The sequence below is a fragment of the Perca fluviatilis genome, chromosome 17, assembly GCF_010015445.1.
Source record: "Perca fluviatilis chromosome 17, GENO_Pfluv_1.0, whole genome shotgun sequence".
Classification (NCBI taxonomy): Eukaryota; Metazoa; Chordata; class Actinopteri; order Perciformes; family Percidae; genus Perca; species Perca fluviatilis.
Genome location: NC_053128.1, coordinates 27075033 through 27101606, shown reverse-complemented (window position 1 = coordinate 27101606; position 26574 = coordinate 27075033). Strand labels below are relative to the sequence as shown.

General features: G+C 39.4%; 2 protein-coding genes across 6 annotated transcripts; one reads left to right on the top strand and one right to left on the bottom strand.

The window, feature by feature from the left end:
• Window positions 1-439: 439 nt before the first annotated feature.
• LOC120545899 (protein sidekick-2) lies at window positions 440-8608 on the top strand. 2 transcript variants are annotated; one of them, XM_039780553.1, is made up of 16 exons: window positions 440-674; window positions 895-936; window positions 1227-1283; window positions 1373-1487; window positions 1571-1725; window positions 1973-2118; window positions 3225-3366; window positions 3520-3602; window positions 4486-4690; window positions 4792-4977; window positions 5499-5630; window positions 6308-6469; window positions 7024-7167; window positions 7279-7360; window positions 7452-7533; window positions 7622-8608. In XM_039780553.1, exons 1-16 carry the CDS (start codon window positions 521-523, stop codon window positions 8057-8059), a joined length of 2325 nt encoding a protein of 774 aa, XP_039636487.1. In that variant the 5' UTR covers window positions 440-520; the 3' UTR covers window positions 8060-8608. The 2 variants fall into 2 exon arrangements, with proteins under 2 accessions (XP_039636487.1, XP_039636488.1); XM_039780554.1 differs by lacking the exon at window positions 1373-1487 and having other exon boundaries at window positions 442-674.
• A 1939-nt stretch (window positions 8609-10547) lies between these two features.
• srek1 (splicing regulatory glutamine/lysine-rich protein 1) lies at window positions 10548-25097 on the bottom strand. Of its 4 annotated transcripts, none has more exons than XM_039780558.1 (12): window positions 24542-24675; window positions 23355-23837; window positions 22768-22890; window positions 22310-22425; window positions 19797-19943; window positions 18908-19086; window positions 18615-18745; window positions 18417-18531; window positions 18190-18294; window positions 17176-17247; window positions 16516-16630; window positions 10548-14165 (listed from the first exon to the last, which is right to left on the bottom strand). In XM_039780558.1, the coding sequence occupies exons 3-12, from the start codon at window positions 22796-22798 to the stop codon at window positions 14001-14003; spliced, it is 1176 nt and encodes a 391-aa protein (XP_039636492.1). In that variant the 5' UTR covers window positions 22799-22890; window positions 23355-23837; window positions 24542-24675; the 3' UTR covers window positions 10548-14000. The 4 variants fall into 4 exon arrangements, with proteins under 4 accessions (XP_039636492.1, XP_039636491.1, XP_039636489.1 ...); XM_039780557.1 differs by having other exon boundaries at window positions 22768-23504; window positions 23659-23837; XM_039780555.1 differs by lacking the exons at window positions 22768-22890; window positions 23355-23837 and adding an exon at window positions 24823-25097.
• Window positions 25098-26574: the final 1477 nt, after the last annotated feature.

Here is a 26574-nt window from a genome sequence, read left to right as displayed (position 1 = left end):
CCTGTTCTCTGAAACATTGTTTGAAAAACTGTCCACCTCTGATTCAAAATAAATCGGTCAATTTAGGATTTCCAAATGAATATGACATCCAGTTCTTTGAAAGCAAACTAGGCATGACGAATACCTGAAATTACAGGACAAAAAGTGATTTTTCTTCATGCTTTGAGTCACAGAGAACAGAGAGCTTGTTGTCAGTAACTGCTCCGAGAAAAGAGAAATTCATTCACAGTCTTGTGCACAGCTACTTTACAGTCACATCTCTCGGCTTGCAAGGCACCCCCTGCATCAGAGTGTTGGTAGAAATGGTACAACCTCACTTGCTGACCACCTCTATTTGTGGAAAGAAGAAGTAAGACAACAGTTGTTGTTTTTTTTGCCAAGGGACCAAGCTGTCAGTTTATTGGCACTCTATGAACTGTGTCAAAATGTGTCCCCGCCCCGCCGAGCGTATAACTCCCCAAAATGTTTCCTTCCCTTTCACTCTCAGTGAGCAGCTACTGTGTGTGCATCCTGACTGTGAATGGTAGCACAATGTGGGCATGAGATTACCTCAAACCCACTCTATTGGTTTCAGTCTTTCAGTCCGTCCCAGGCGACAATGGTTGGCCGTGGATTTCGTTTTCTAGACTCAAAATGTTTTTCCGATGCGAGCCATTCATATTTCTTCATCCTCAGTAAGTGGCCTATCATTTTTGCTTTTGCATTTGCTATCTTTATTTTCTGTTGCATGATTATTTGAAGCTATTTATGGGAAAAAAAAGAGAATCATTGCCATGTTTATGTAGGTCCTTGGCCTAATAAGTTGTCTTTGCAATGAATTAAATTGATTATCAAATTCAGTTTCAAGCACTGTGGTTTTTTCTGTCAACTGCTCTGTTGTCGTTCACATTCAAGGTCTGATCGTTGTTCACTACACTACACAAGCTTCAAATCCAGGTGGGATTCTACTTTTTGTCACATTTCATCTTATCATCCTCATACTGCCACTTAAATATCAGTCATTTCTTCATATTATTGCTACAAAATAGTTTCCCTAGATGGATAGCAGTATTTCTCTGAAATATATTAAAAAACATTTGTTACGTTTGTTTCCTACCACAAGATAAAGAGTGGTATCATATTGGTTCATGTTTTTCTCCACATTGATGAAAAGCATTCTTGTAAAAATGACACATTGAGAAAATAACTTTTGATCTATAGTTTCACACCATATTCTTTTGTTCCAGTGAATTGCAAGTCACAGAACATTTCTTCCAAATATCAGCACTGTGGGATTCACCCAGGTAAAGATACATTTGAGTCATCCTCAATTTGAATCATCATCTGTAAAGTGATTATTATAAACTACTACTGTATAATGCCCCTCTTTTAGATGGAGTCCATGATTTAGATTGTTTTGGTAAATATAGTTCACAAGGTCTAAAAAAATGTGTGTGGAAACCTGGAAACGGTGCGTTGGAAAAGACATACACACTCATTGTAAAACAGTAAGTAGCTTGCATGGAATTATAGATATTGTTTTACATATTAAAAAAACACATCTAATTTTTCAAACCATTTCTCCTTCTAGGTACTTCCACGGACGTTGCCGAGCATACAACATCACAGGAATCTCTACACAGATCGCAATATTTTCAAATTACAACATGAGCGCTGAGGTTTTTGAAAACAGCGAGTCAACAAATTGCACAAAAGCAATTTTCAGAGGCTCACCAATGAGCTTGTGTAAGTCCAAAACAATGCGTTTTTATGAGCAAATTTCTTTTAGTTTCTGTGTATTTATATGTATGTTGTGGTAACCAGCCGTTAAGGTGGTAACCAGCCTCCAGCATGAGTTTAAATACATATACAGGAGGACAGGAACTACAGAGAGTTGGGACGGCACTGTACGCACATCGTGGTTAAACTGTACTGCCTGCTTAATTGTCTTCTCAGTTGAGTGTTAGGTGTTTTGGTTTTGTTTGAATTTCAGTGCGATGTGGTCCTCCATATAAGGTGTCCTTCAGTCGCCACTCTGGAAGGCTAGTTGTGAATGTGAGCTGGCAAAAGGAGGACACAAACAACATTAAATATTACTTTGTGAGATATAAAGCACTGGGCAGCCTGTCATGGAGCAAGGTCAGTATCAAACACCTGTTTACACCAAACAATTTAAGTTTTTAATAATAAATGTCTCTGAGAGCATGAATACTGAAATTTAAGTTAAATCTTATATACAGTATCTCACAAAAGTGAGTACACCCCTCACATTTTAGTAAATATTTCATTATATCTTTTAATGGGACAACACTGAAGAAATGACACTTTGCTACAATGTAAAGTATTAAGTGTACAGCTTGTATAACAGCTCAAAATTGTCCCCTCAAAATAACTCAACATACAGCCATTAATGTCTAAACCGCTGGCAACAAAAGTCAGTACACTGGTTTGATTTGCATTGAGAGATGATTTTATGGAAAGTACCCCATGCCAATCTCTAGGTATGGTGAAGGGCATGTGATGATGTGGGGCTATTTTAATTCCAAAGGCCAAGGGAACTTTATCAGGATGCATAGTATCCTGGATCCATGAAATAACTGGCCTTTAAAAATAAACATCTGCCTGCCTCTATGGGAATTTAACATAGGGGTGTACTGACTTGTGTTGCCAGCGGTTTAGACATTAATGGCTGTATGTTGAGTTATTTTGAGGGGACAGCATATTTACACTGTTATACAAGCTGTACACTTAATACTTTACATTGTAGCAAAGTGTAATTTCTTCAAAAGATATAATGAAATATTTACTAAAATGTGAGGGGTGTACTCACTTTTGTGAGATACTGTATATATATATATATATATATATATATATATATATATATATATATCTGGGACTTTGGTAGGTAGCGGTTAACTGCACGTGGAATAACTAGCATATTAAAGCATGTTTCTCTCTTGAAGTTAGGAAAATCATTGTGGAATCGACCATCATGTCTACTTGCTGCTCTCCACTTTCTCTCAAACTTGATCCAGCTTACTTTTGTGCCTTGCGTTTCATTACAGGAGATACATATTATATTCATCACTTCGTACAATATGAAAGAGTAGGTTTGGCCTCCTTAGCAACCCAAAGAGAAGTTTGTTTATGAGATTAGCTGATTGAATAAAGGTTATTAGTTTAACTACAAACTAAATATAGAATACAGAAAACAAAACCTTCATTCATTTCTGTGTTGTTCACAGTCACCCGTGAAATCACAAAATGGAGAGATTTGTACAGTGGAGAATCTAAACTCCTCACTGGACTACACTGCACAGATAAAGTGCGACACTAATGAGAAATGCTCACAGTGTGCATGGAGCGAAGCCTACACCGTCCCATCAGGTCAGTCTGCTTTTATTGGTTAAACTAAATACAACATTAAAAAGAAAGCGGTTTCTAGTGTTTTTACTCCTACTGTATGATAACAAGAACAGGACAATAAAAATATTTCTTCTTCATAAAAATAAATCACAATAACTAAATGTCCTCTTTCAGAACTAACTACACAACCTGTCATAGTCAACCTCACAGACATTGCAATGAGTAAAGACCAACGGCTGCTTTATTTAACCTGGAAGGTAATTTTATTTTATTTTTTTATGTATCTCCTCAAAATTTTCCTTCCACAAGAATATATTTTATGTGTAGCGATGGCTAATGTACTGCAGTCCTGAGAAGCAACAGGAAACTTTTTTTCTGATGATCTATTTATTGTCTGTCTGATCTAAATTTCTCACCTGTCTTTATGATGTAAGAACAGGTGAAAAAAAGGCAGGTTTATTCTTTCTAAGTTCCTCAATTAATTTTATTAAGTTATTTTCTTTGTTTTGGCAGGTAAATTCTTTTTGTCAGGATAGTTTGTTTGATAGTATTTCTTTTTTAATACTCATTTCGTCCACAAGAGGCTGAAGTGCAACTCTACCCCATGTTATAAATAGGACTTAAAACATTCATGCTTTCTTTTAGGTGAGCTTTAATTTGTCCTTGCACTCTAAACACAAGGTGCATATGTGTTAGCAAGTTATGTTACATTACTGTTATGTCTTTCTTTAGGCTAGAAATGTATTTTAATCGGCGCTAGTGTTTTTAGTCCAACTTAGAACACAGGGTAGTAGTGCACTTTGCTCGATGGTGTCGTAAGCCCCCAACACCTCCTTCCAGGCAGCACTGTTAACTTCAAGGCACCTAACCCTAACCATAACCATAACCATTGCCTAATCGACTTCAAGGCAGCACTGCGACAGTTGACTTCAAGGCACCTAACCATAACCATTGCCTAATCCTAGTGCCTTCCAGGCAAACATTTACCTACCAACATTTTTTATTTTTACCTGTTCTTAAATCATAAACACCGGAGAGAAAACTATTTAGATTAGACTTAGAAAATGGATCACCAGAATTCTTTTTCTCAGAGCTTCTGTACAGTTGTAACTGTGATAATAAAATGACCCTGTTTGTTAGTTTCCCGCCAAAGAGCTGTTTGATGGCTACTATGTGACCATTGGGAAGGCATCAGGAGAGGCACATGAGTTGATGAACACCACTCAGCCTGAGATCACACTGATTCTCTCCTATTCAGCTTATCATCTCAACATCAGTGCTGTCAACAATGCTAGCACCTCCCCACCTGTAAGCCAGGCAATACCACAGCGAGAAGACATGCCCAGTGAGTTGTCATCTAACTTCTTTTTTTCTGAACAGTTGTCACTTTTGGAGATCGGGTCCATATATCAGATTTGAAAAATGATTATACATTGGTCCACACAGGTATGGGAGCTGGGAAGGTGAACGTGACAGTACACAGCAATACATCTTTTACCATCTACTGGAAAGACAATCTCATCAAAAAGTATGTCTGCTATTCTGCGGAGTACATGAAGAAGGGCCATAAAGCAGCGTACATGTCATTTTATCAGAACGAAAAAAACTATCGGACCTTATCTCCTTTACCAGGTGAGGAAATATTCCTCATACTTTGGTCAACCTTGTCCCCTAGTCCCCTATGCTCATATGCTACTCATCTGTTTTGCCAAGTACATTTTAAAGAAAATATAATTTGTGTCTAGATTATGTTCTGTGGCGAAAGAAAGATTGAATAATGTACTATGTGTGTTGACAAAGTTGAGGCCATGTTCATCCAACAAAAGCACACATTTTGTAAAGGTTAGGGAAACAAAGTACTTTGAGTGTCTAAACATGACCAGAAAATAATATAGATTAATCATGCTTTAGTTGCTACAAGCAGAAATTGGAAGATAAACTGATGAAATACATTTCGCAGATAAGTTCTTTTTAAATATTATTTGACTTGGGGGAAACATTCGTTAAAAACAATTCCTCATTATGTTGATAATAAACGTAACTCATGTGGTGTGGTTTCTCAGAAAATAAATGGAAGACCGGGTTAATTTTGGTACATTATCAAATGTATTCAGTGTCCTGCTATAATCCATTTGGTTATTTTAAATCCCCAGAGCCTTTGGAGCCATATAAGAGATACAACATTACTCTACATACACGGCCGAACAAGGACACCTGCAACATGAAGAATGTAAACAACAGCGAGAGCACCTATGGGAGTACACAGTTCTATTTCATTGAAGGATGTAAGTCACAGGGCTACTAGCTATACACTATTTGTTATTGGAATAAACCAGATTAACTGTGAGGCTGTAATGCTCATTGTAAAGAAAACAAAACAGAAAGATAAACCAAAGTATTGGACAAATTTAAATTTTTACCAGGTGATGAAAAGTCACCTAAGTTCACAAACATCAATGTCAGCATCACATTTCATGGCAATCCATCCAAAAGTTGTCAAGACATTTTGAAAATCAATCTGCTATTGGCGCTACAGGAAAAGTCAAGGGATCACCAAAATCTTTAGGATTCATCCCCCTGGGATCATGAATATCTGGACAAAAGTTTTGTAATAATCCATTTTGTAGATGTAGCCATATTTTACTGTGGATACGTGAGATTTTGACTTTTTGATGGCTCTAGAGGAATAGTCAGGAGATCACCAAAGTAATTAGGATTCATCCTTTGGGGACCATGAATATCTGAACAAAATTTAATGGCAATCCATCAAACAGTGGTTGGTATATTTTCGTCTGGACCAAAGTGGTAGACTGACCGACCGGTATTGTAAAACCCTAGAGCTACACCGCTAGCATCACTAACAACAAGGATTAAGATCACCTCTAATATGCCAATACTGCTAGTTTTGTATTATCCTATCCAGAACAAAGCAGTCTGACTTCTTGATATTATACTCCCAAAGATCCTGTCAGCGCTCCCACAAACATCAGCAGCTACACTGTGACGCTGAATTCAGTGGTGCTGCAGTGGTCGTCCATCCCCGAGGAAGACATCAGAGGTTTCCTACTGGGTTACATAATCTACTACACTGAGTACAACCCCAGAGGGACAAGTACAGAGAGAAGTAAGCATTATCCACCTTAAACTAAGTCACTACTCACTCATAAACTTCTATCATTGTTGTTTTGGCTAATCCCTAAATACAACATAACATATGTGGCTTCACAACCATTGTTTTCTGCAATTACACACAGCCACAATTATTCTAAATGGATTTCCTGTCTGCCAGCTGGTTTGTTTACTGCTGTCATGCTAACATGCTAAGGGTTTACCATGGTCACCATCTTACTTTAGCTTTTCGTCATGCTTACATTTGCTAATTAACACTAAGCACACATTTGTGCAGCTAAGGCTGATGGGAATGTCGTTAGTTGTGCAGATATTTGGTCATAGACCAGGGGATCACCAAAGGGAGTAGACTTCATCCTGAGGGGGGCATGAATGTACCAAATTAATTTCAATCAATCCAATAGTTATCAAGACATTTCACTTTGAAACCACAGGTGTCAAAATAAATATTTAAAAACTGTAGTATTTGGAAAATTCAGACCAACTTTAAAGCAGATGTGTCCAAGTTGCATTTGTAATATGCTGTAAACTGTCACTCTTTGATTGCAGATATTACAGTGGATCCAACGTTAAACAGCTATGAATTGGGGGATCTCAAAAGTGGCACAGCATACAAAGTCCAGATATCAGGTTTCACCCAGGCAGGAGAAGGAGTACGAAACACAGAAAGCATCTTTAAAACTAAATCTGAAGGTTATATCAATCAAACATCTTTATCACCATTATTCGTTCATCAAACGTCATTTCTGATACCTAATATTTGCAAAGACTCATCCTGACTTAGTGTGTATTTTCTTTCCGTAGGGTTTTCTAACTTCAGTGGTGTCATCACAGTCTCTGCAGTTGTGGCCACTGTGCTGATATTTTTATCGCCGATAATAAAAAGGTATCACCACTGTCTTACAAGTATGTTGAACAAGCTGTCATACATTTTTAACATGGATAAATATCTACTCTACACTATCTACTTCATCCAGAGCAAAAGTCATTCTGTGGCCAAGCATACCTAACCCTGGAAACAGCAATGCATTGCAGAAGATAATAGGACCCTGTGAACTGGTAAGTGTCTATGCAAAACCTTAAGCTACCAGCCAGACTGTAAAGAAATCAAATTACGTTAATGAGGAACTGTTTTTACTTCACTCAGGAACTATTAGAGTCCATCAACGCTCTGAAGGCGGAAGAATGGGATACATACAGCCTTCAAATAGTTGAGAAAGAAGATGTGATCCCTGCTAGCACATTAGCGCTTTATCGCGCCTTTGAGGAAGAGGAAGACTCACCAGAGAGTTCTTGTAACTGGATGCAAAGAGACACTGAAGATGCAAGTGAAGGCATCCCACCTGTCATTACTGCAGAGACATTCCCGGACATCCAACGGACGGACCCCCAGAGTTCTCCTTTCGCCTTTTCAAGTGGATATACAACAATGGAACTGTTTCAGCAGGGGATTCCTCAGGGCATGTCAGCAAATACATCAGTTACCCAAGACACGGAAAGCAAGTCCGAGGACACGGACTTGGCCGTGGTAAAATTTAGTACCAGTCCAGTCTTGGACAGCGTGGAGATTTTCACAATTTTGTGAAAACAGTTTGAAACAGGACTGCAGAGCATGCAGAGCAAGGAACAAAGGATCATAAGAACCTTTGTCCATGAATGTTTGAATCAAAAGCAATACTACAAGTACAGTATTTAGTTCTACGCTCTTTAGTTTGTCTCTCTTTCTACCTCTCTAGTGTACCTACCTGTAAATCCATATTACTTGAACAATCTCTCCTGTCCATGTACATCAACATCTCTGCTCGTGTCTGTAATGCTGTGTGTGAACATTACTTGCAATACATCCCTGAACATAACTATCTTAATTTCAATCTGTAAATCTGAGTACCTCCTGATTAATTAATGCCAATGCCTACATGTGTTTATGTGCTACTCTGGTCCGTCCTACTTTCCTCTGTCATAGCTAATCACATTTGTGGAATCAAAAGAAAGAGTTATATCCTGTGTGTGATTTTTTAGTTGTTGTATCTGTATCGGACAGTTTGACAGCACAGTGTGGCAAGAAACGTGAACTGATTGAGAAACTGGTGAGATAAACAAATAAAAAAGGCTCCGAGAGGTTCCTGACACATACTGTTAACATCAGTTACTTGGTATGCATAGTCAGCTGTATGTTGTTAGTAGAATTTAAACCCAATAAGGGAGATGTGTAGGATAAGATCAAACACTGTTCCCTTTTGTTGAGAATAGCATATTGACAGTACAGTTCCACTCAGAAATAGTGTACAAAAAATGGATTTGGCTGGTAGTGTAGACTTAACTTCTTCTACACGTTCTCTTTGATTTAAATTACTGTTAAATTATCACAAAAGTGACACAGACCATTCACCTTGATCTATTCTCTAAAGTGAAAGAAGTTCGGTTTCCAGAGTCATAGTAGCTCAAAGAGCCTTGGAGTTTATTGAAAAGACAACACAATGAAGGAAGGTGTTTAGATTCCTGCTGTATTGTGCTGCTAATCTGACTTTGCTCCCTTTCCTCTATGCCCCGGACTTGTTCTGACTAGAACGACTTGGGACCCTGAGAACTAACTCCTGAGACTTTCGGGCCTGTACCCCAGCCCTCTCCATTGCTTTCACACTTTCAACTCAGTGATGGCTCTGGTGTAAAATCTGTAATAATATGGTACATTTGTATATAGTAATTATTTCCCACATACACCTTTTTTTTTTTTTTACATTTTGTACATACATAGATGGAAGGTTAAATAGAAAAGCCTGAGTAATTACCTGTAACCTCAGGCGGCTCCAGTGACCTAGTCCGTGTCATTCGCTGCCAACTGTCCTCACAGCGATCAGCTGAAAAACACAGTGAATCAGACAAATGTTAATGTTTAGTTTTAAACGAAAGGTCAAACAAAGGAAAATGCAGGTGGAAAGAGTTTATAGGAAACCATGAGTAGCTAGGGGCAGCTCCAATGACCCGGTCATCCTCATTCTGACACCATGCACTAATGTAATGACACTTTTGGAAGAAAAACAATTATATTACAGAGGCTTAATACACCATACATGAAAGGGTTAACCAGAAAGCATGAGTAACTTACCTAGCTGTAGCCTCATGGTGATCAGCTAAAAAGTTAATATTTCCAACAGGTTTTCATGCACTTCATTTGAAATAAGACCAAGGCCACGATAAGCCATGTCTGAATAAGATGGTGTATTTAAATGATAGTTTAATGGTGTTATTGTGGGATGAATCAGCTATACAGGTACTTTTTTTTAGCACTGTAATGCTAGCAGCTAGCTAAGACAGTGAATCAGCAATATGTTAATGTTTATTTGTACATTTTAAAAGGAAGGTAAAACAGATGAAAATAAACATTAACAAAATACATGTGCAGGTGGAAAGAGTCAATAAGAATGCACAAGTATTTAACTGTAGCCTAAAGCAGCTCCAATGACCTGGTCAGCCTCATTCTGAGCAGATTGTCCTCCGGAGCTTAGCTGAAAAGTCAGAGAACTTGTGTGACATGAGACAACCAGTGGGACGTCCTTTTTAATGGTTTAATGTAGAAATCTTACGGTTACCGTTAAAGTGGAAAGTCACTCATGATCAAGTTCTCACACACTGTCACACTCACACACACCTCTTCTGTCCATTCTCTTGCACAGAGAAAGGAAGTGGCGCCAAAGCTGGCCGGGCCCCAGTCATCCAGACAGCGTTAGCCCCAGCAAAGCTGGTCTCCTGCTTGCATACTCTCCCTGATCACCAAAGCAGGATTCCTCCTCCGAGGACCATGGCTATCCATTCATAATTTCATAATTGCAATAACAATTTCACAATTTCGTGGCAATCCATCCAGTAGTTGTTGAAGTGGTGGACCGACGGACCAACATTGCTATCCCTAGAGCCACACTGCTGTGTGTGCAGTGTCCTTGACCCAGATTATGGCTCCCTGAAGTCCACAGTGAAACACATCTTTGGCAAGTTGCAGCATTAAGACCCAAACCCCTGAAAGCAGGAAAGCACTGATCTGCAATCACACAACAAGAGCACTCTAGCAAAAGAAATAAATGAAAAGTGTCTTTATTGAGTGGTTTATGGAAACAGATCAGATGTATCTTCAAACTAAGGACAACGTACATACATACACCCAAGCTCTTCAAAAACAGTGTTACCAAACCTTTACATCCAGTCCCTAACACAGATATTGAGTGCCTAACCCCCCCCCCCCAGGAGCAAACTATGAATCGTTTCTACAGTATTTACCGTACATAATGGATACATGGATATAAAAAATAAAATTCTTTATATACTGTCAGTTGTGTTGGAAATGCTTTTGTACTAAACTTTATCACGAGTTCACCACTTCAAACTGAAGCATTGTGTAAATAAAAAAGAAAAAAAAGAAATACTTTTAAATTAGGTTTGTAAAAGCCATAGAAGTGGAATTTAAGTCTCCTTAAATTTACTCTCCTTAATAGTAACATATAACAAGCTTTCCTAGAAACTTAAAAAAAAAACACTGATCTCGAACTGGGGCTAGTTTGCAGACACATTTTTGACACAATCACAATACAGCAAACTGAAACTGCAACACTAAAAATGACAGAAAAACAAATGATATACTACTAATAATAAACGACAAAAGTCCCATGAATGTTTAACCCACTCTATTAATTCCTAAAGGCAGCTGACAATACTTAAATAGAATATTTCATTAGTTTTAGCTATTTAACATCCTAAACAATAAATTTGGGTTGCATCTGTCAATAAGTCTCCATATTTTATTAGAATACTCTGTACAATCTTAGTCTAGGCACTTTTTTTTAACCTTCTGTGCTTGCAAGCAGTTAGTTGACATATGACATTATGTAGACTGCCACTGTGGGCAGAACATTGTTTGCATCTTACTGTCTTGAGCAATATGAGCCAACAGACATTTTCCACACCAGCATAATTTTTTTTTTTTTTTACAGTATAGGCTTGTTTTGTATCTATAAAACAGTTAATTTTTATCTCACAGCATTACAACAATAGCCGGAAAAGGAACATGATACATTGTTGCGACTAATCAGAAATATAAAAATGCAAGAACATTTACACCCATACGACAAAAAAACAAAAGCAATGTATTAATGTTGACCGAATGAGCAATGCAGCTTTTAAAAACAATACATTAGCAACACAGAAACCGTAAAATACCACTGTGCATTCACATAATTACAGCACTTCAAGTCTTAAAATCAACAGCGTACATTTTGCAGGTCGTCCCAGTTCCCATAACGGAGAAAAAAATGGTGCCGAACGGGGAACAAAGGACTCATCAATGACCTGGTTAAATCTCCCTTTAACACCACACAAAGGGCAAATGAGCTTTTTTTATTTATTTTTTATAAAAACTGTTTTTATTCTAGCCCTCATGTTCTTACACCTAGAAGAAACATGTATTCAATATTTGTCTCACTCAGTAAACAAGCCAACAGATTATGGGAAGTTGCTGTCACGGCCACACCAATGCCAGAGCAGCAGAATAAAGAGGAAAAACAGTTACACCCCCATGAGACCGCAGTCAGAGAGAGGCAAGCTTATCCATTACCTCACAAGGTGTCAATAATGACATGAATATAATGGTCTATTTTTTTTTTTTAAACATTTCAGGTGGCCCAATAAAAGTATCTGGTTTAGTTGGTGCGAACCTTGTTTTGATTGGTACTGTTTTTTGTTGCGTTAGTGATCAGCAAATCTAAATACAGAACCTAACATGACAATGGCCTGGATTATACTATAATCCTATTTTTGTTTGTTTTGCAAATGCAATTGATGCAAACCTGCAAAGTCTGAAAAAAAGTGGCTATACGATAAATGAAAAGTCACATGAGAAACTGGTGATTCAACTGGGGGCTTCGCGACAGTGATAGAATAGAATAATACGGATTTAATGCAGTAATTGTGTTAAAACTGTAATATTCTGTATTAAAGGCTGTCTGAAGAAGAAGTGTGCAAAGTTTAAAAATGTGTTGCAATCTACATCATCTGACAGCCTTCGTTTTGCCTTTGAGTGCCTCCATTTGTGCACACTGCACATATAGAGCAGGTTAAATTGCCTCACTTTTCTGCAGCTAACCTCCTTTTTCCTGTGTGTTACTAGTCTGACTCACCGGAGGTATAGCGCTGGGATAAAGCGCGTCATCCAGCTCGTCCCTCCCCTCAGGGATTGATTTCGCAAGGGCACTGTTGCTGCACGCTGTTGTAATTGTTTTAAAATACAAACAAGCCAGAATGTTTTTATCCCCTATCCCAGAATAGATAAGCATGGTAGCCAGACCTCACACACAGACCTCGCGCTGTGGAGATCGGTCTGGCGATGCGACCATAGTGTGGGTTACTGTTACCAATTCATTTGAGAGCCCCACTTTTCAACTTATTCTCACACACCAGCCATAAAGGAAACCTATTTAAAAAAACTCTCTACGATTGAAAATTTTTCCAATCTCAAGCAGTTCCAATCTCATCTAATAAATGAGATAATAAGCATAATGTAAGATTCACTGTATTACTGTTAATGCAGATTGTTGCTGCATTTTCTTTAAGGAAATGGCATACATACTACAGTATGACAAATACTGATAATCTTAGATGCATCAAAAGCGTATTTAGGTGGGTGGTCAAGATGTCACAGGAGGAATGGAGAGCAAAATGTGCTCATTTTCATCAGGAAATATCCATGTAACAAGGGACCAATCCATAATTGAAATCTGGCTTCAAATTTTTTAACGAGTATTAACTCTGCTCTTCTTGTGGGATCTCTGCCTGAAGCGGTCTCCTCTGAGGCCGCTCTTTCATGTGACGGACTACGAGGAGTTACTTAAAAAGCTCTGCAGCTGCTTCAGGCATGCACATTTGTCTTTGTCTGCTGGGGGAGGTGACCGTTTTAGCATCTATAGACCATTCCAAAGTTGAAAACAAACATTCTAAATGGCCCCAAGTTGATTTTCGGGTTGCAGTCTATGCGAATAAATCAACTGACAGGAAGATAACAAGGGGCCAGGCTGTTGAAAAGGTCTGTACAGAAAGAATAGAACAAGTATTGAGTTATTTATGTAATTAACACATACAGGAGGTGGACACAATATCATATTGTGATATGACAATATGACAGCCTTGTGTCAACTTGATGGTCTTTTCTGAGCCTGTAGCATTTAGTGTTGTTTCTGTTATTTTACATTACATCGTGCACCTTCTGCAAGTCCCAAAATCTTCGGCTTCCTTGGTAGCAGGAAAGGTGGGGCTATCTCTGGTGTACCGAGTGCTCACTTGCCCTTTGAGTGGGATACTGAAAATTCGCTGAATAACAGGATCCATGTCTTGCCAAGAATGTGCTGTAGAAATCAGGTGATGGTGAAAAAAAACGCACTGTTGTGAATGGTGTTCTGGTGTTGATGAGTGTATACGCACGTGATGGGCACGGAGATCATTTGATGCAGCGGGATTAGTTTTTTTTCTTCATAGTGATGTAAAAGTCACTTGGTGCGGTCTGCACCCATTGATGCATACTCATTGTGAGTCTTGTAGCTGCCGTTATGCTGGGTGCAGGGTGAGGACATCATGTCCTCGCTGAGTGTGACGGAGTCTTCTCTGTCACTTACATAGTCTTCCTTTTCTTCTCGGTCATAGTGCCTTTGCACCTGAAATTCAAATGAAGAGAAGGTTCAGGTACTAATGATGATGTGGGAGATGTTTTCACTGGAGTCTGTATATTAACAGAGGATCCAGTTGTCTCGTGTGTGTCTAGTCTGTCCACCTAGTATTTTGTGAGGACAGGTGGACATGGTCTAATTCTTTCCCCATCTTCAGGACTACCTTTAAGCTTGTTGAGTGATGAGTTCGAGGAATTTTTCCTAGGTCCTTTGCACCATGATCTCGGAAGCCAAACACCCCGTTTTCAGGTTCGAAGTTATCTGTCGAGTTAGTGGTTATCAAGCTGAATGTTAGTTAGCATTCAGTGATATCTAACACTTGTTATCGTTTCGATTAACTTTGTTACACTAGTAAAATAGGTTATAATAAACGATTGTTTAGTACACATAAGTTATGTAAATAACACTTGCCTGCTGGCTTCTCGTCTCTGCTGTTGCTGTTACTACCGGGCAGTAAGGGCCGTTTACAAATTACAACACCGAAAAGAGATGCAACAAAAATATTTATTAATTTAATGATTAAATAAGGTAATGTCTCCAAACTTACCTCAATTATTAATTGTCTCCTGCTAGTTATACTACAGCACTTACTTAAAAAAAAAAAAAAGTTAAACTTATAAATATTTTTGTTGCATCTCTTTTCGGTGTTGTAATTTGTAGATGTCCCTAAGCAACTCGTCTTACAGCAGCAACAACAACAGCAGAGAGCAGAAGAGAGCAGGCAAGTGTTATTTACATACACTTCTGGTGTACTTACAAACTTTCCAATCCATCGTTTTATGAGTACATAACCTATTTGTACTAGTGTAGAAGTTTGGTATCATTTCAGGCATTATTAGTGGGGTCATTTACGAGATACATCACTGGATCCATTAGCCCCTGCGCTAAGCTATTCAGCTGATAACGCTACTCTACGCTAACTCTCCCAATGTTCGACCCAGGTGAAAAAAGCTTCTGGGGGGGTGCTTGGCTCGAGGTCATGGTGCAAAGGACCCTAGGGTGAAATTACTCCGAACCATCACTTTAAGGTATTTTGATTCATTAATTAGTAATAGACCTGGGACAAAGACTGATAGATACTTAATCAATCCCAAATGGAAATTGCATTGTAACAGCAGCCAAAACACGCACAAGAATCACAAAATCAACAACACAAGGGCACTCTGGTGTAGATCAGAAATAATGAAAACATGAATACAATTTTATTTTAACTGGAATTGAACTCTAACTGAAAAAACTAGAACCATACTCTACACAAACACAATGAAGAGTGCCTAGTCATATTTTGTGCTCAACTCGACTTCCGTATTTTCAAATTTGTCATGTGCACATGGTTCCTGCTTTTTCTTATCTTTACCTTCCCTGCATGTTTAAAATGCTCGGCCCCGACCATCACTGCGGAGCAGCTATAATTATAACTTGTGTTTCTTCTTCAGTACATCTGACCTAGGATTACGTGAAGTCTATTATTCCCAGTTAAGTTTCAGTCCAGCAGAGCAGCAGCCCCAAACTCAACATGTTTTTACTTGTAGGACCCACATTTTGAAGTCTCTCTTCATCGCCTGCAATACGAAATTCACATTTCCACACAAATGAAGAAAAAAAAAAAAAAAAGTGTGCATTCTGGTCTGCAGACAGCCGAAGAGTTAATCACACTGAACCGCAGAGGAGGTTGTACATATGCTGGCCTCAATTTCCATCACTCTGTTTCCAAGAGACTTGGTTTATAACAGTAAAATATTTTAGGGTGGAGTATCACTTAAGTTAACTGTGAACTTGAGAACACGCCAAGACTGTACGCACTCTCAAATGCAACATCAAAAAAAATGTTTGTATCAGTGGCGTCTGTGGTGTCTGAGAACACTTACTCAGCTGCCATTTGTTGAACAAATGTTCCGATTGTTATCAACAGCAAAGATGGAGTGTGATAAGTCTAAAATGTGTCACCTTTTATCTCACGGCTAGCACCTTTGTGCAATCTTTACGGTAAACTTTTAAAAAGTAGGTCAGTGTTCATGCGGTTCGATACTCGAGTTTGAGAGTGAAAACATTCACGAAATAAACAACTTTACTGAGGGGACTGTAAAGTTGATCTGTTAAGGAAAAGGAAGCAGAGATTTGCAGACATGCAGCGGAACAGACCCCTAATTCTTCCCCCTCACACCTGAGCAGTCTTTTAGTGCGACAAAGCTTGGCTCATTAAATTATCAGTAGTACAACAGCTTTATTTGCCTGCTCGGCCAGGAGGAACTGCTCAGCAGATTTTGGTAACCGTGAGTATCTAAACAGGGGAGTGTTATTTCAGTAAGGTGTTTGAAAGTGTAAGCTTTATTATTACCTTCGTTGGCTTGGCCCTGCTCTTTAGCCGGTCCTCGTCCTTGCGGCTCCTCTTCCTGGATGTAGAGCGGCCCTTTCTGTCCCTGCTGCGCTCCCTCCTCTTGTCTTTCTTACCTCTAAAAGAAACCAACGCAACAAAAAAAAAAAAAAATCACAATCTTGCAGTCACAAAATCACTAGTCTATATCCTTGACGTTCCACTTCCAGGATTGTTCCGGTGCCGCAGGAAATTCTGCCGGATACATGTAGGTTTTCTTTGTGCTGGAATTTTAAATTCGGTGGATTTATGAGGACTGTGGTTAACTGCTCCTCAGATCTCTGCAGGGTAAATCCAGACAGCTAGCTAGACTATCTGTTCAATCTGAGTTTTCTCTTGCACAACTATTTCGCGGCGGCTCTGAGCGGAACTTAGCACCCACGACGATTGAGATTGGTTTAAAGAAATGCAAATAAACCAGAACACGTTTTTCTCCCATCGCGGAATGCTGTGTGGAGTAGCCAGACCCTCCTCCGCTTCGCAGCGTGTGGATGGTCTGGCAAAGCGAGACTACAAAATCACCGATACGTATTGTCCACACATGGTTGTAAATCCACTCAGAAAACACAGGAAAGACATGGGACGAACAAAACCGTTTAGGAGGATAAGAACTGATGGACTTACCTTTTTGGGGAGGGTGATCTGACTTTCCTCCGAGGGCTCCAGGACCGATCCCTACTCTTCCTCCTGTGAGCCCTGATAACACCACATTAACTGGATTAACTACCTTTTGTGGAGACAATATGAGCTACTTATGGAAAAAAAACAGCAGTGTGAGAGTACATGCATTAAGGACACAAAAACATAAATGGGTCAGAAAAGTGTTACAAATCCATTAATGTACACCTTATTGTATTAAAAGGTTTTTGAGATAATAAGATAATTTTTTTTTCCCCAGGAGCCAAATCCAGGCACCTACTAGACTCATTAAGTACCTGGTGAACCCTACTGCTCAGGACAGGGATAACACCAGAGTGGATAAGATTTAGTTTTCTTGTTAATTATTATATTATGTGATTAACTGAATTATTGCAGGACTGTAATCTCTTCAATTAAACTACAGCAGCAGACGGTGTTGCACATCCAGCTAGACGTCTGAACACCATTTGGTCGTAAAATAGATGATTTGGACATCAATGCCTTATATGCAGTGTTGGGCAAGTGTAATATGTTACTCTTTGCTAATTACTCCTTAAAAAAGTAATGACATTACGTTGCTTATTACTTAGTATCAAAAGTAATTAGTTGCGCGGCCCCAAAACACAAAACAAACGCACCAACCTGCCAGCTACTTCAGAACTCATTCTACTTTCTTGGAACAATAAGTCACCTTACAGCAAGAGTCAACAATCAGCCAAACTGCAAACATTCTGCATTCAGGCTGTTACTGTGTGTTACAATGACTATCGCACATTTACATGGGCCTATTATGTTTTTTGGCCGAGTTTCACATAGGCTCACATTACGTAAAGGACCTGGCGACGCAGATTCCCAAAACTACAGTTACTTGCTCTGTTTTGGAAATTTAAAGCCCCTACACTACTCGTTACTGTGGAAAGTAATAATATTATAGTAATATATTACTAAGTAATGCGTTTTTGCCCAACGCTGCTTATATGTCGTTTGTTTCCAACATACCTAGAGCGACTGCGACTGCGTCTCTTGTCTCTGGAGCGAGAACGCCTCTTGTGGCTGCTTCGGGAATTGTGGGAGTCAGTCCTCGGACACAACTTTGGCGCTGGTCTGCTTCAACAGTATGGAGAAAAAGAAGAAAGAAAAAAAAAAGTCACTGACTGGAAATAACAATCATATGATCACAACATTGTGCAAGTGAAATCTCAAAGCTCTGAGTATTAGTTGGGCACCTGTGTTTCGAACGGGACCTTTTCCTGTGCGTTCTCGAGGGTGAGCGGGAGCGTGACCGCGAGCGTGACCGGCGTGACCTTATAGACCGACTGGAAGAAAGCTTCTTTATGTCCGCTAGAGGAGGAGAAGCAGCCTCAGCATCAGAACAACTCCATTAATCTAAAACTTGATACATGCAGAAAATCTAAATGTTGTACCTGGTTCTATGGCAGCAGCAATGGTATTCTGGGCCTCTCTCACCCTCTTCATCACACTTTCTAGCTCCTTAGCAGCAGCCTGCGGCGTCATCTCTGGGGGTTTTACTATGGCGTTATTGGAATGATTAACCCTGAAAGACAGAAATAAATTATCAACTGACAAATCACTAACAGGTATTTTGTTCTATATTCGGAGTAAATAAATTACACATTTTCTTGAGTTACAATGTCTGCCGTGGACTTCATCGTACTGCTCTGTAGAATGGTCTTTTAAAAAATTAAAAAATACATACTTCAGGGGTCGGTCTCCGAACATGATTCCGTTGAAGGTCAGGGCTCTGACGACGGAATCCTGCTCGACAAACTCTACGAAGGCGAAGCGCGTCGGCTGAGTCTCATCTCCAGCCATTCGCACAAACTTCACATCTCCCACCTGCTTGAAGAACTCCAACAGCTGGTCTGCAGTGGTGGTCTGCAGAATGAAAGTAAATAAATAAATTGGACTGAATGACAACAAAGTTGCAGCTACAGAACGTAAAGCTTTGAGACTCTGCCTGAACTACAATGAGGCTTTCCGATAAATTACAACACGTTCGAGGTGTAATTTATCTTAATTCTCTTGGGCCTAAATCAATCGGGTTGAGAGTTAACTTATTCAATCGACCCTATTTTAGTGATTGGGTATCCTACGTCATCAGCGTTACATGGTCCGAAAAAAAAAATGAAATTGCGCCTGAAGGCTTTATTTATTTTTTCTAGTGGTCAAAGAGCTTATGAACAAAAAATTTCCTCTGACCATTATTAGTTGAAACTATAATTTGTTCAGATCTGTCACGAATACTTATGGACGGCTAAAAAAATAAGACGGAAATAAGGCATCTTACAATATGAATGAGGGAAATGATTGCTGGCAAATAAAAAAGATGGTTGCTAATTAAAAGATGAGTCCGGTGATATTAAGTATTTTTCCTATTGTTTCTTATTAACAAATTGAGAATAATTAATCCTGCGAACATATATTGTACTCCCCACAGCGTGATATATCTTATACCTCCGTTGTCCGAAAACTAAATAAAAACACACAAATGAGCCACACTAACATGTGCAACAGACACATACACCACCCTGCTGCTGTAAATACTCACCATATTAAGTGTAAATACAGATTTGACATTATGTTACCTGTGAGTTCAAGTTGCCAACATAAACGGTCCTCCTGATCTCATCGACTTTTGAGGGATCCACATTTCCCATGAGGGGGGGCTGGGAGAGCAATGATGCTGTGGGGTCCAGAGCAGCCGACAGCCGATTCACTACGGGAAGGTTCAGCTGCAAGTGTAAAACACACACATACACACACAATTTTACTAATGCCGCATTTCCACCGAATGGCACAGCACGGCTCTACACAGCTAACTCTTTTATTAAAGGTCACATGACATGGTGCTCTTTGGATGCTTTTAAATAGGCCTTAGTGGTCCCCTAATTCTGTATCTGAAGTCTAGTTCCCGAAATTCAGCCTTAGTGCAGAATTACAGCCACTAGAGCCTGTCCCACGATTGCGGAGGGGGGCAAGGTGGAGGGTGTGGCCTTGACCAACTGCCACTTTGCTCGTTTGAAAGCCATGATGTCTCTCTCTCATGGGTGGGCCAAATTCTCTGGGCGGGCAAAGCAGAGAAAGGGGAGGTACAGTGCCTTGCGAAAGTATTCGGCCCCCTTGAACTTTTCGACCTTTTGCCACATTTCAGGCCTCAAACATAAAGATATAAAACTGTAATTTTTTGTGAAGAATCAACAACAAGTGGGTCCCAATTATGAAGTGGAACGAAATTCATTGGCTATTTCAAACTTTTTTAACAAATAAAAAATTGAAAAAGTGGTGTGCGCAAAAATTATTCAGCCCCTTTTACTTTTCGTGTAGCAAAATCTCTCCCAGAAGTTCAGTGAGGATCTCTAAATGATCCAATGTTGACCTAAATGACTAATGATGATAAATAGAATCCGGCGGTGTGTAATCAAGTCTCCATATAAATGCACCTGCTCTGTGATAGTCTCAGAGGTCCCGTAAAGCGCAGAGAGCATCATGAAGAACAAGGAACACACCAGGCAGGTCCGAGATACTGTTGTGGAGAAGTTTAAAGCCGGATTTGGATACAAAAAGATTTCCCAAGCTTTAAACATCCCAAGGAGCACTGTGCAAGCAATAATATTGAAATGGAAGGAGTATCAGACCACTACAAATCTGAAGACCCGGCCGTCCCTCTAAACTTTCAGCTCATACAATGAGAAGACTGATCAGAGATGCAGCCAAGAGGCCCATGATCACTCTGGATGAACTGCAGAGACCTACAGCTGAGGTGGGAGACTCTGTCCATAGGACAACAATCAGTTGTATACTGCACAAATCTGGCCTTTATGGAAGAGTGGCAAGAAGAAAGCCATTTCTTAAAGATATCCATAAAAGTTTCGTTTAAAGTTTGCCAAAAGCCACCTGGGAGACACACCAAACATGTGGAAGAAGGTGCTGTGGTCAGATGAAACCAAAATCGAACTTTTGGCAACAATGCAAAACGTTATGTTTGGCGTAAAAGCAACACAGCTCATCACCCTGAACACACCATCCCCACTGTCAAACATGGTGGTGGCAGCATCATGGTTTGGGCCTGCTTTTCTTCAGCAGGGACAGGGAAGATGGTTAAAATTGATGGGAAGATGGATGGAGCCAAATACAGGACCATTCTGGAAGAAAACCTGATGGAGTCTGCAAAAGACCTGAGACTGGGACGGAGATTTGTCTTCCAACAAGACAATGATCCAAAACATAAAGCAAAATCTACAATGGAATGGTTCACAAATAAACATATCCAGGTGTTAGAATGGCCAAGTCAAAGTCCAGACCTGAATCCAATTGAGAATCTGTGGAAAGAACTGAAAACTGCTGTTCACAAACGCTCTCCATCCAACCTCACTGAGCTCGAGCTGTTTTGCAAGGAGGAATGGGCAAAAATGTAAGTCTCTCGATGTGCAAAACTGATAGAGACATACCCCAAGCGACTTACAGCTGTAATCGCAGCAAAAGGTGGCGCTACAAAGTATTAACTTAAGGGGGCTGAATAATTTTGCACACCCAATTTTTCAGTTTTTTGATTTGTTAAAAAGGTTTGAAATATCCAATAAATTTCGTTCCACTTCATGATTGTGTCCCACTTGTTGTTGATTCTTCACAAAAAATTACAGTTTTATATCTTTATGTTTGAAGCCTGAAATGTGGCAAAAGGTCGAAAAGTTCAAGGGGGCCGAATACTTTCGCAAGGCACTGTAACCTGCCATTTTTAAATAGCCAAGCTACTGTCAATAGCATCCGCAATTTTTGTATTCACTCGACACAGATTTAAAATAAAATGGCAGGCTGCAAAACTACGCCATTCACTACGCTGTACAATTGCAAAGTGCAGACATTGTTGTCGATAAAAGGCAAGTGTGTCGCCTTGAAGATGATGTCACGCTAAGGCGATCAGCTGAGAATCCCGCCTACACTGAGGAGGTACTATCCCCAGTGGAAAGGAAAAAAATTAAAAAAATGAGAAAAGTATTGGTAACAAAAGTGAGTCGAGTTGAACCATGCTGTGGAAATTAACCATTAAATAACAGGCAAACAGACGAGACAGCAACAGGGCCACAAGATGCCGACTCACATTCTGAAGCGGCGCTGGAGTAGGAATTGGTAGCAGCCCCCCTCCGGAAATCAGACTGGGTACTGGGGTGGCAGGTGCCAAAAGTGACAAAGCTTTGGCCTCTTCTGGGATTTTCCCTGCAGGACAGAAGCAGATATTAGTGAAGGCAATAGAGGGACTCTTCTCACTGTCTCCTCTATGTCTGCACAATTAGCCCACTGTATTCTAGAGAGAAAGAGAGCATACACTTCCCTATACAACCTACAAGTGTTCTACTGTCTACTACTGGAGACCGAGCATCCTTACTTTGCTTTTGTTAAATTATTATTCTCAGTCAATCTGAATTATTATTTTCAATAAAAAGATTAACTTTTTTTCAAAAACAAAAAAGAAACTGATTTGTCCTTGGTCTCTTTTCATAGATCAAAAAAAAAAAATACAATGCAGAGAATGAGTCAACACTTTGATGCATGGGTCACCTGTACTGGAAACATATTGGTCATGAACCATACGATATCAAGCATGGGCGCTTTTCCGTGGGGCGATCGTTTTCGCAGTGTTGGAAAGGTGTGCAACACAAGATAACCCCAATGGCTGCATCACTAATAGCACATAGGACATCAGATACAGAAAAGAACAACAATTTTAAGAACTGTAGGAAATGTTATCCAAGCCTTTGCTATAAAAATCAACCAATTAGGAAGTTTGCTCATTCCATTAAAAAGTCTGCTGCTTTTTATAGCTGGAGAAGAGAGCTACATTAAGACGAATAAGAAACAAAATAACTACAAATTCAGATTCATTACAGCTGGAGGCACTGAGCATGAATTACCATTTGAAAAGTTATTGCAGAAAATATATAAAATAACGGCGCAAAGTATTAATGCATGTGTCACGCATTTCTAAGTTAAAAGAGAAAATGATGTTGAATGGAGAGTGACTGTTGTTATTAAATACTAAACATCCATACCAGAGCTGTAATGTGAGGAAAAAAAAACCTTTTACTACAGATTTCAGCACAGGTGAAAAGCGCAAATAGAATTTAAAATATTCTACTGGGTCTCACTTTTATAATGTCTAGCCCCTCACTATGACAACAGGAGTAGGTGACAAGAGAGTTAAGTGTTAGTGATCCTCTTAGCATCCCATGTGTGATACACATCCCACCGGTATGCCGTAGCAACCTGGACAGAATTCAATCACACACAAGCTGCAGCTGTAGCAGAGAGAGAGAGGGGGGTGGGGGGTTGGACAATAATCAAAACAACAAACCAAAATAACAAATATAAACACAAAGCTAGAGATAAGCAATACTGTAGTTTCTAGATAGAGACAGTAGACAACATGGGAAAGTATGAAAGGAAACAAACCAAAAGAAAAAATAAATAAATAAAAAGAGACAAGGTGTCCATCTTGGAAGGTTCAGCAGGCTATTCTCCTGGTCACATCCCCCCCTTGAAGGCTGCGTTGGCCCGATCGGGGATAGTGGCTTGGAAAACAATGCCTGACTCAGGCTAGTGTAGTGTAACAGCTGGGCCAGTCTAGTCATCTGATATGCACACATAATCACACAGAAAAAACATACAAAACCAAATTAATAAACTCAGTAGCCATCCAGCACCAAGTCACGTGGACAAAAAGCATCAAGTTAGAGGTGATATCATTGTTTTGACTGTACACAAGGGAACAACAGTTGCACCAAAGGGAAGGGGAATTTAAAGAAAAGGAGCACCAAAAATGAAAGAGAGAAAAGGGGATTGAGTTAGCTGTGATGCCATGAACTTATTTTGTCACTTCCATGAAACAAGTAACATTAATGTCAGTTTATTTAAACAAACAAAAAAAATGAAAAATAAAACACGCTACAAGATTCCACAGAATCCAGTGTTTACTGTGAGGTAAATAATGCAGTCTGCAAGTCTTGCAGCTTCAAAAACATTCAACATAGGTCTAATGTTATCTGTAGAAACCACCTTGTGACAGCAAACAGAAACCTTGGCTGTGCGCTAATTTAGAAATGATCTAGCTAGCTTTTATTAAGGTGATACAACCAATCACCTGTGTCAAATACTTGTGACAAAAGTGGAACTACCCAATGGCACAACCTGCCAATTTTCCATGTGAATAGAAAGAAACCGGAATTCAACCAAAACACCAAACGGTTGGATTCAAGGGGAGGAGGCCATAGCAAGTCCACTGAGACAACTCAGACACTTTATTTCCATTCCTTTGAACGAAACGGGCTGCACTCACCTTCCGCACATGGCACTACTATCAAAGCTCTGTCAATAAAAACTGTATTGGTGAGATGTTGGGCCACACCAACACTGGAGGGGTCTCGGTACTTTATATAGCACACTTTGGACGAGAAAGACAGAGGGGCATTGCTGTAAAAGAAAACACAAACAGAAAAAGGCGGGTTAGTTATTTATTACAACCGCGAAGTCTTAATTTTTATGTTTATATGGACCTGCATAAAGGCCGCAGAACCGCGGTGTTTCCTATCTAGCCATCCCGGGGAAGGTTGCGCTTACTCGGGCGGGTATAGCCGCAGCTCCTCGATGTCTCCCAGGAAACCGAACAGAGTGCGCATCTGCTCGCTGCTCACAGCCGAGGACAGGTTGGTGACCTGGACGACGGCAGTCCCTGGTATCCCGCTCATTGTGCAGACTGATAAAGGCGTTACCTAGCTTTAAAGCGTAGTATTTATTATTTATAAAATGTATTTCTCAGTCACCCCGCTCGGCGATATGCACTGTATGGCTAGCTGGGCGAAGCGAGAGGTTTCACTGGCTTCCTCTTATTATTATTTTCTAACGGGGGTTGTCAATAAACTTTAAGATGCACTACCGCCCCCTATTGTATTGGATGGTACATTACTACCCATGGCCCCAAACAACAGAAAGATCCTCACGGTGATGGAGAAAGTATTCATTCATTTAATTATATTTCTATAAGTCAGACCGTTACAGTATAAACACCACACTGTAAAAAATTACTCTATCTATCTATCTATCTATCTATCTATCTATCTATCTATCTATCTATCTATCTATCTATCTATCTATCTATCTATCTATCTATCTATCTATCTATCTGTCTATCTGTCTATCTTGCTGTTGCCCTTTATGCATGTAAATAATCAGGAAAACGTAGGCTACTCAATGCAGAAAAAGCCTGCTGTGACTGTTAGACTATTATATATAATATTACATTATTATTACTCAAAAGCAGGATTTTGCTGTTGTAGTTGGTTGAGGTGGAGCTAATTTTGTCTATGAAAAATTACTTAAACGATGGTCAAAATAGTTGCTATCTTCTGTCCACTAATCGATCGAGCAATCGCTTCAGCTCTAGTGGTACCAGATCCACCACCCGAGCAACGTTAAAAGGCAATTGTAGTATCCCTTTCCGTAGAACATATTTGCCCAAACTGCCTTTTCAGTAAAAGGGGCACAATTATGGAACTCTCTGCCAGACCACTTGACATGTATCCCAACATTAGCCACCTTAAAAAAAATATATATAAATTGTGGCTAATTCGGGAGCAATCTTGCTCTCATATTTAGTTTTTACACTGTGCTCTCTCTGTAGGCTATACTTTCTTCCCTTTTTGATTTCATTCCATTTTATTTAATCTTTGTCTTATTTTTAATAATGTAAATCTGTATTTAAATTTTTTAACCAAAAGCCCTATAGGGACAAGTGTCGTGAATTAGCTTCGGCTAAAAACACTATGATACATACATCAGATGACTGTTAAAGCTTATCTATGTTTTTGTATCTGTCCCTATCTAAATAAACCTTGTATAAACTGATGGGTAATTACATTTTTAACAAAGCATCATATTTTATAAGCACTTAAGTTTTGTATGCAAAAAAATCTTTATTTGTAAAAACTAAAACTAAAGTCAACAAATGATTGTCCTGGAGTAAAATGTACAATAGATATAGAAGTATAAAGTAGTATGAAATGGCAAAAAGTAACTCAAATTAGTACAGTACAGTACTTAAATAGGAATTGTTATTACAATTACTTGAGTAGCCTAACTATAATTAGTTACATTTCGCCACCCATTTATAAATAATTACATTTTACATGTTGAAATATAGTCTGTCTGACATATTTCTGACGAATCAACGTGGAAATGAAGTGGGTATAGTGTTTGGGATGACAAAGCCCTTTACGTGGCACAGTAAGTCGCTTTGGATAAAAGCGTCAGCTAAATGACATGTAATGTAATGTAATTGGCAGATATGGCAGATATGGGTAAGATAAATGTGAC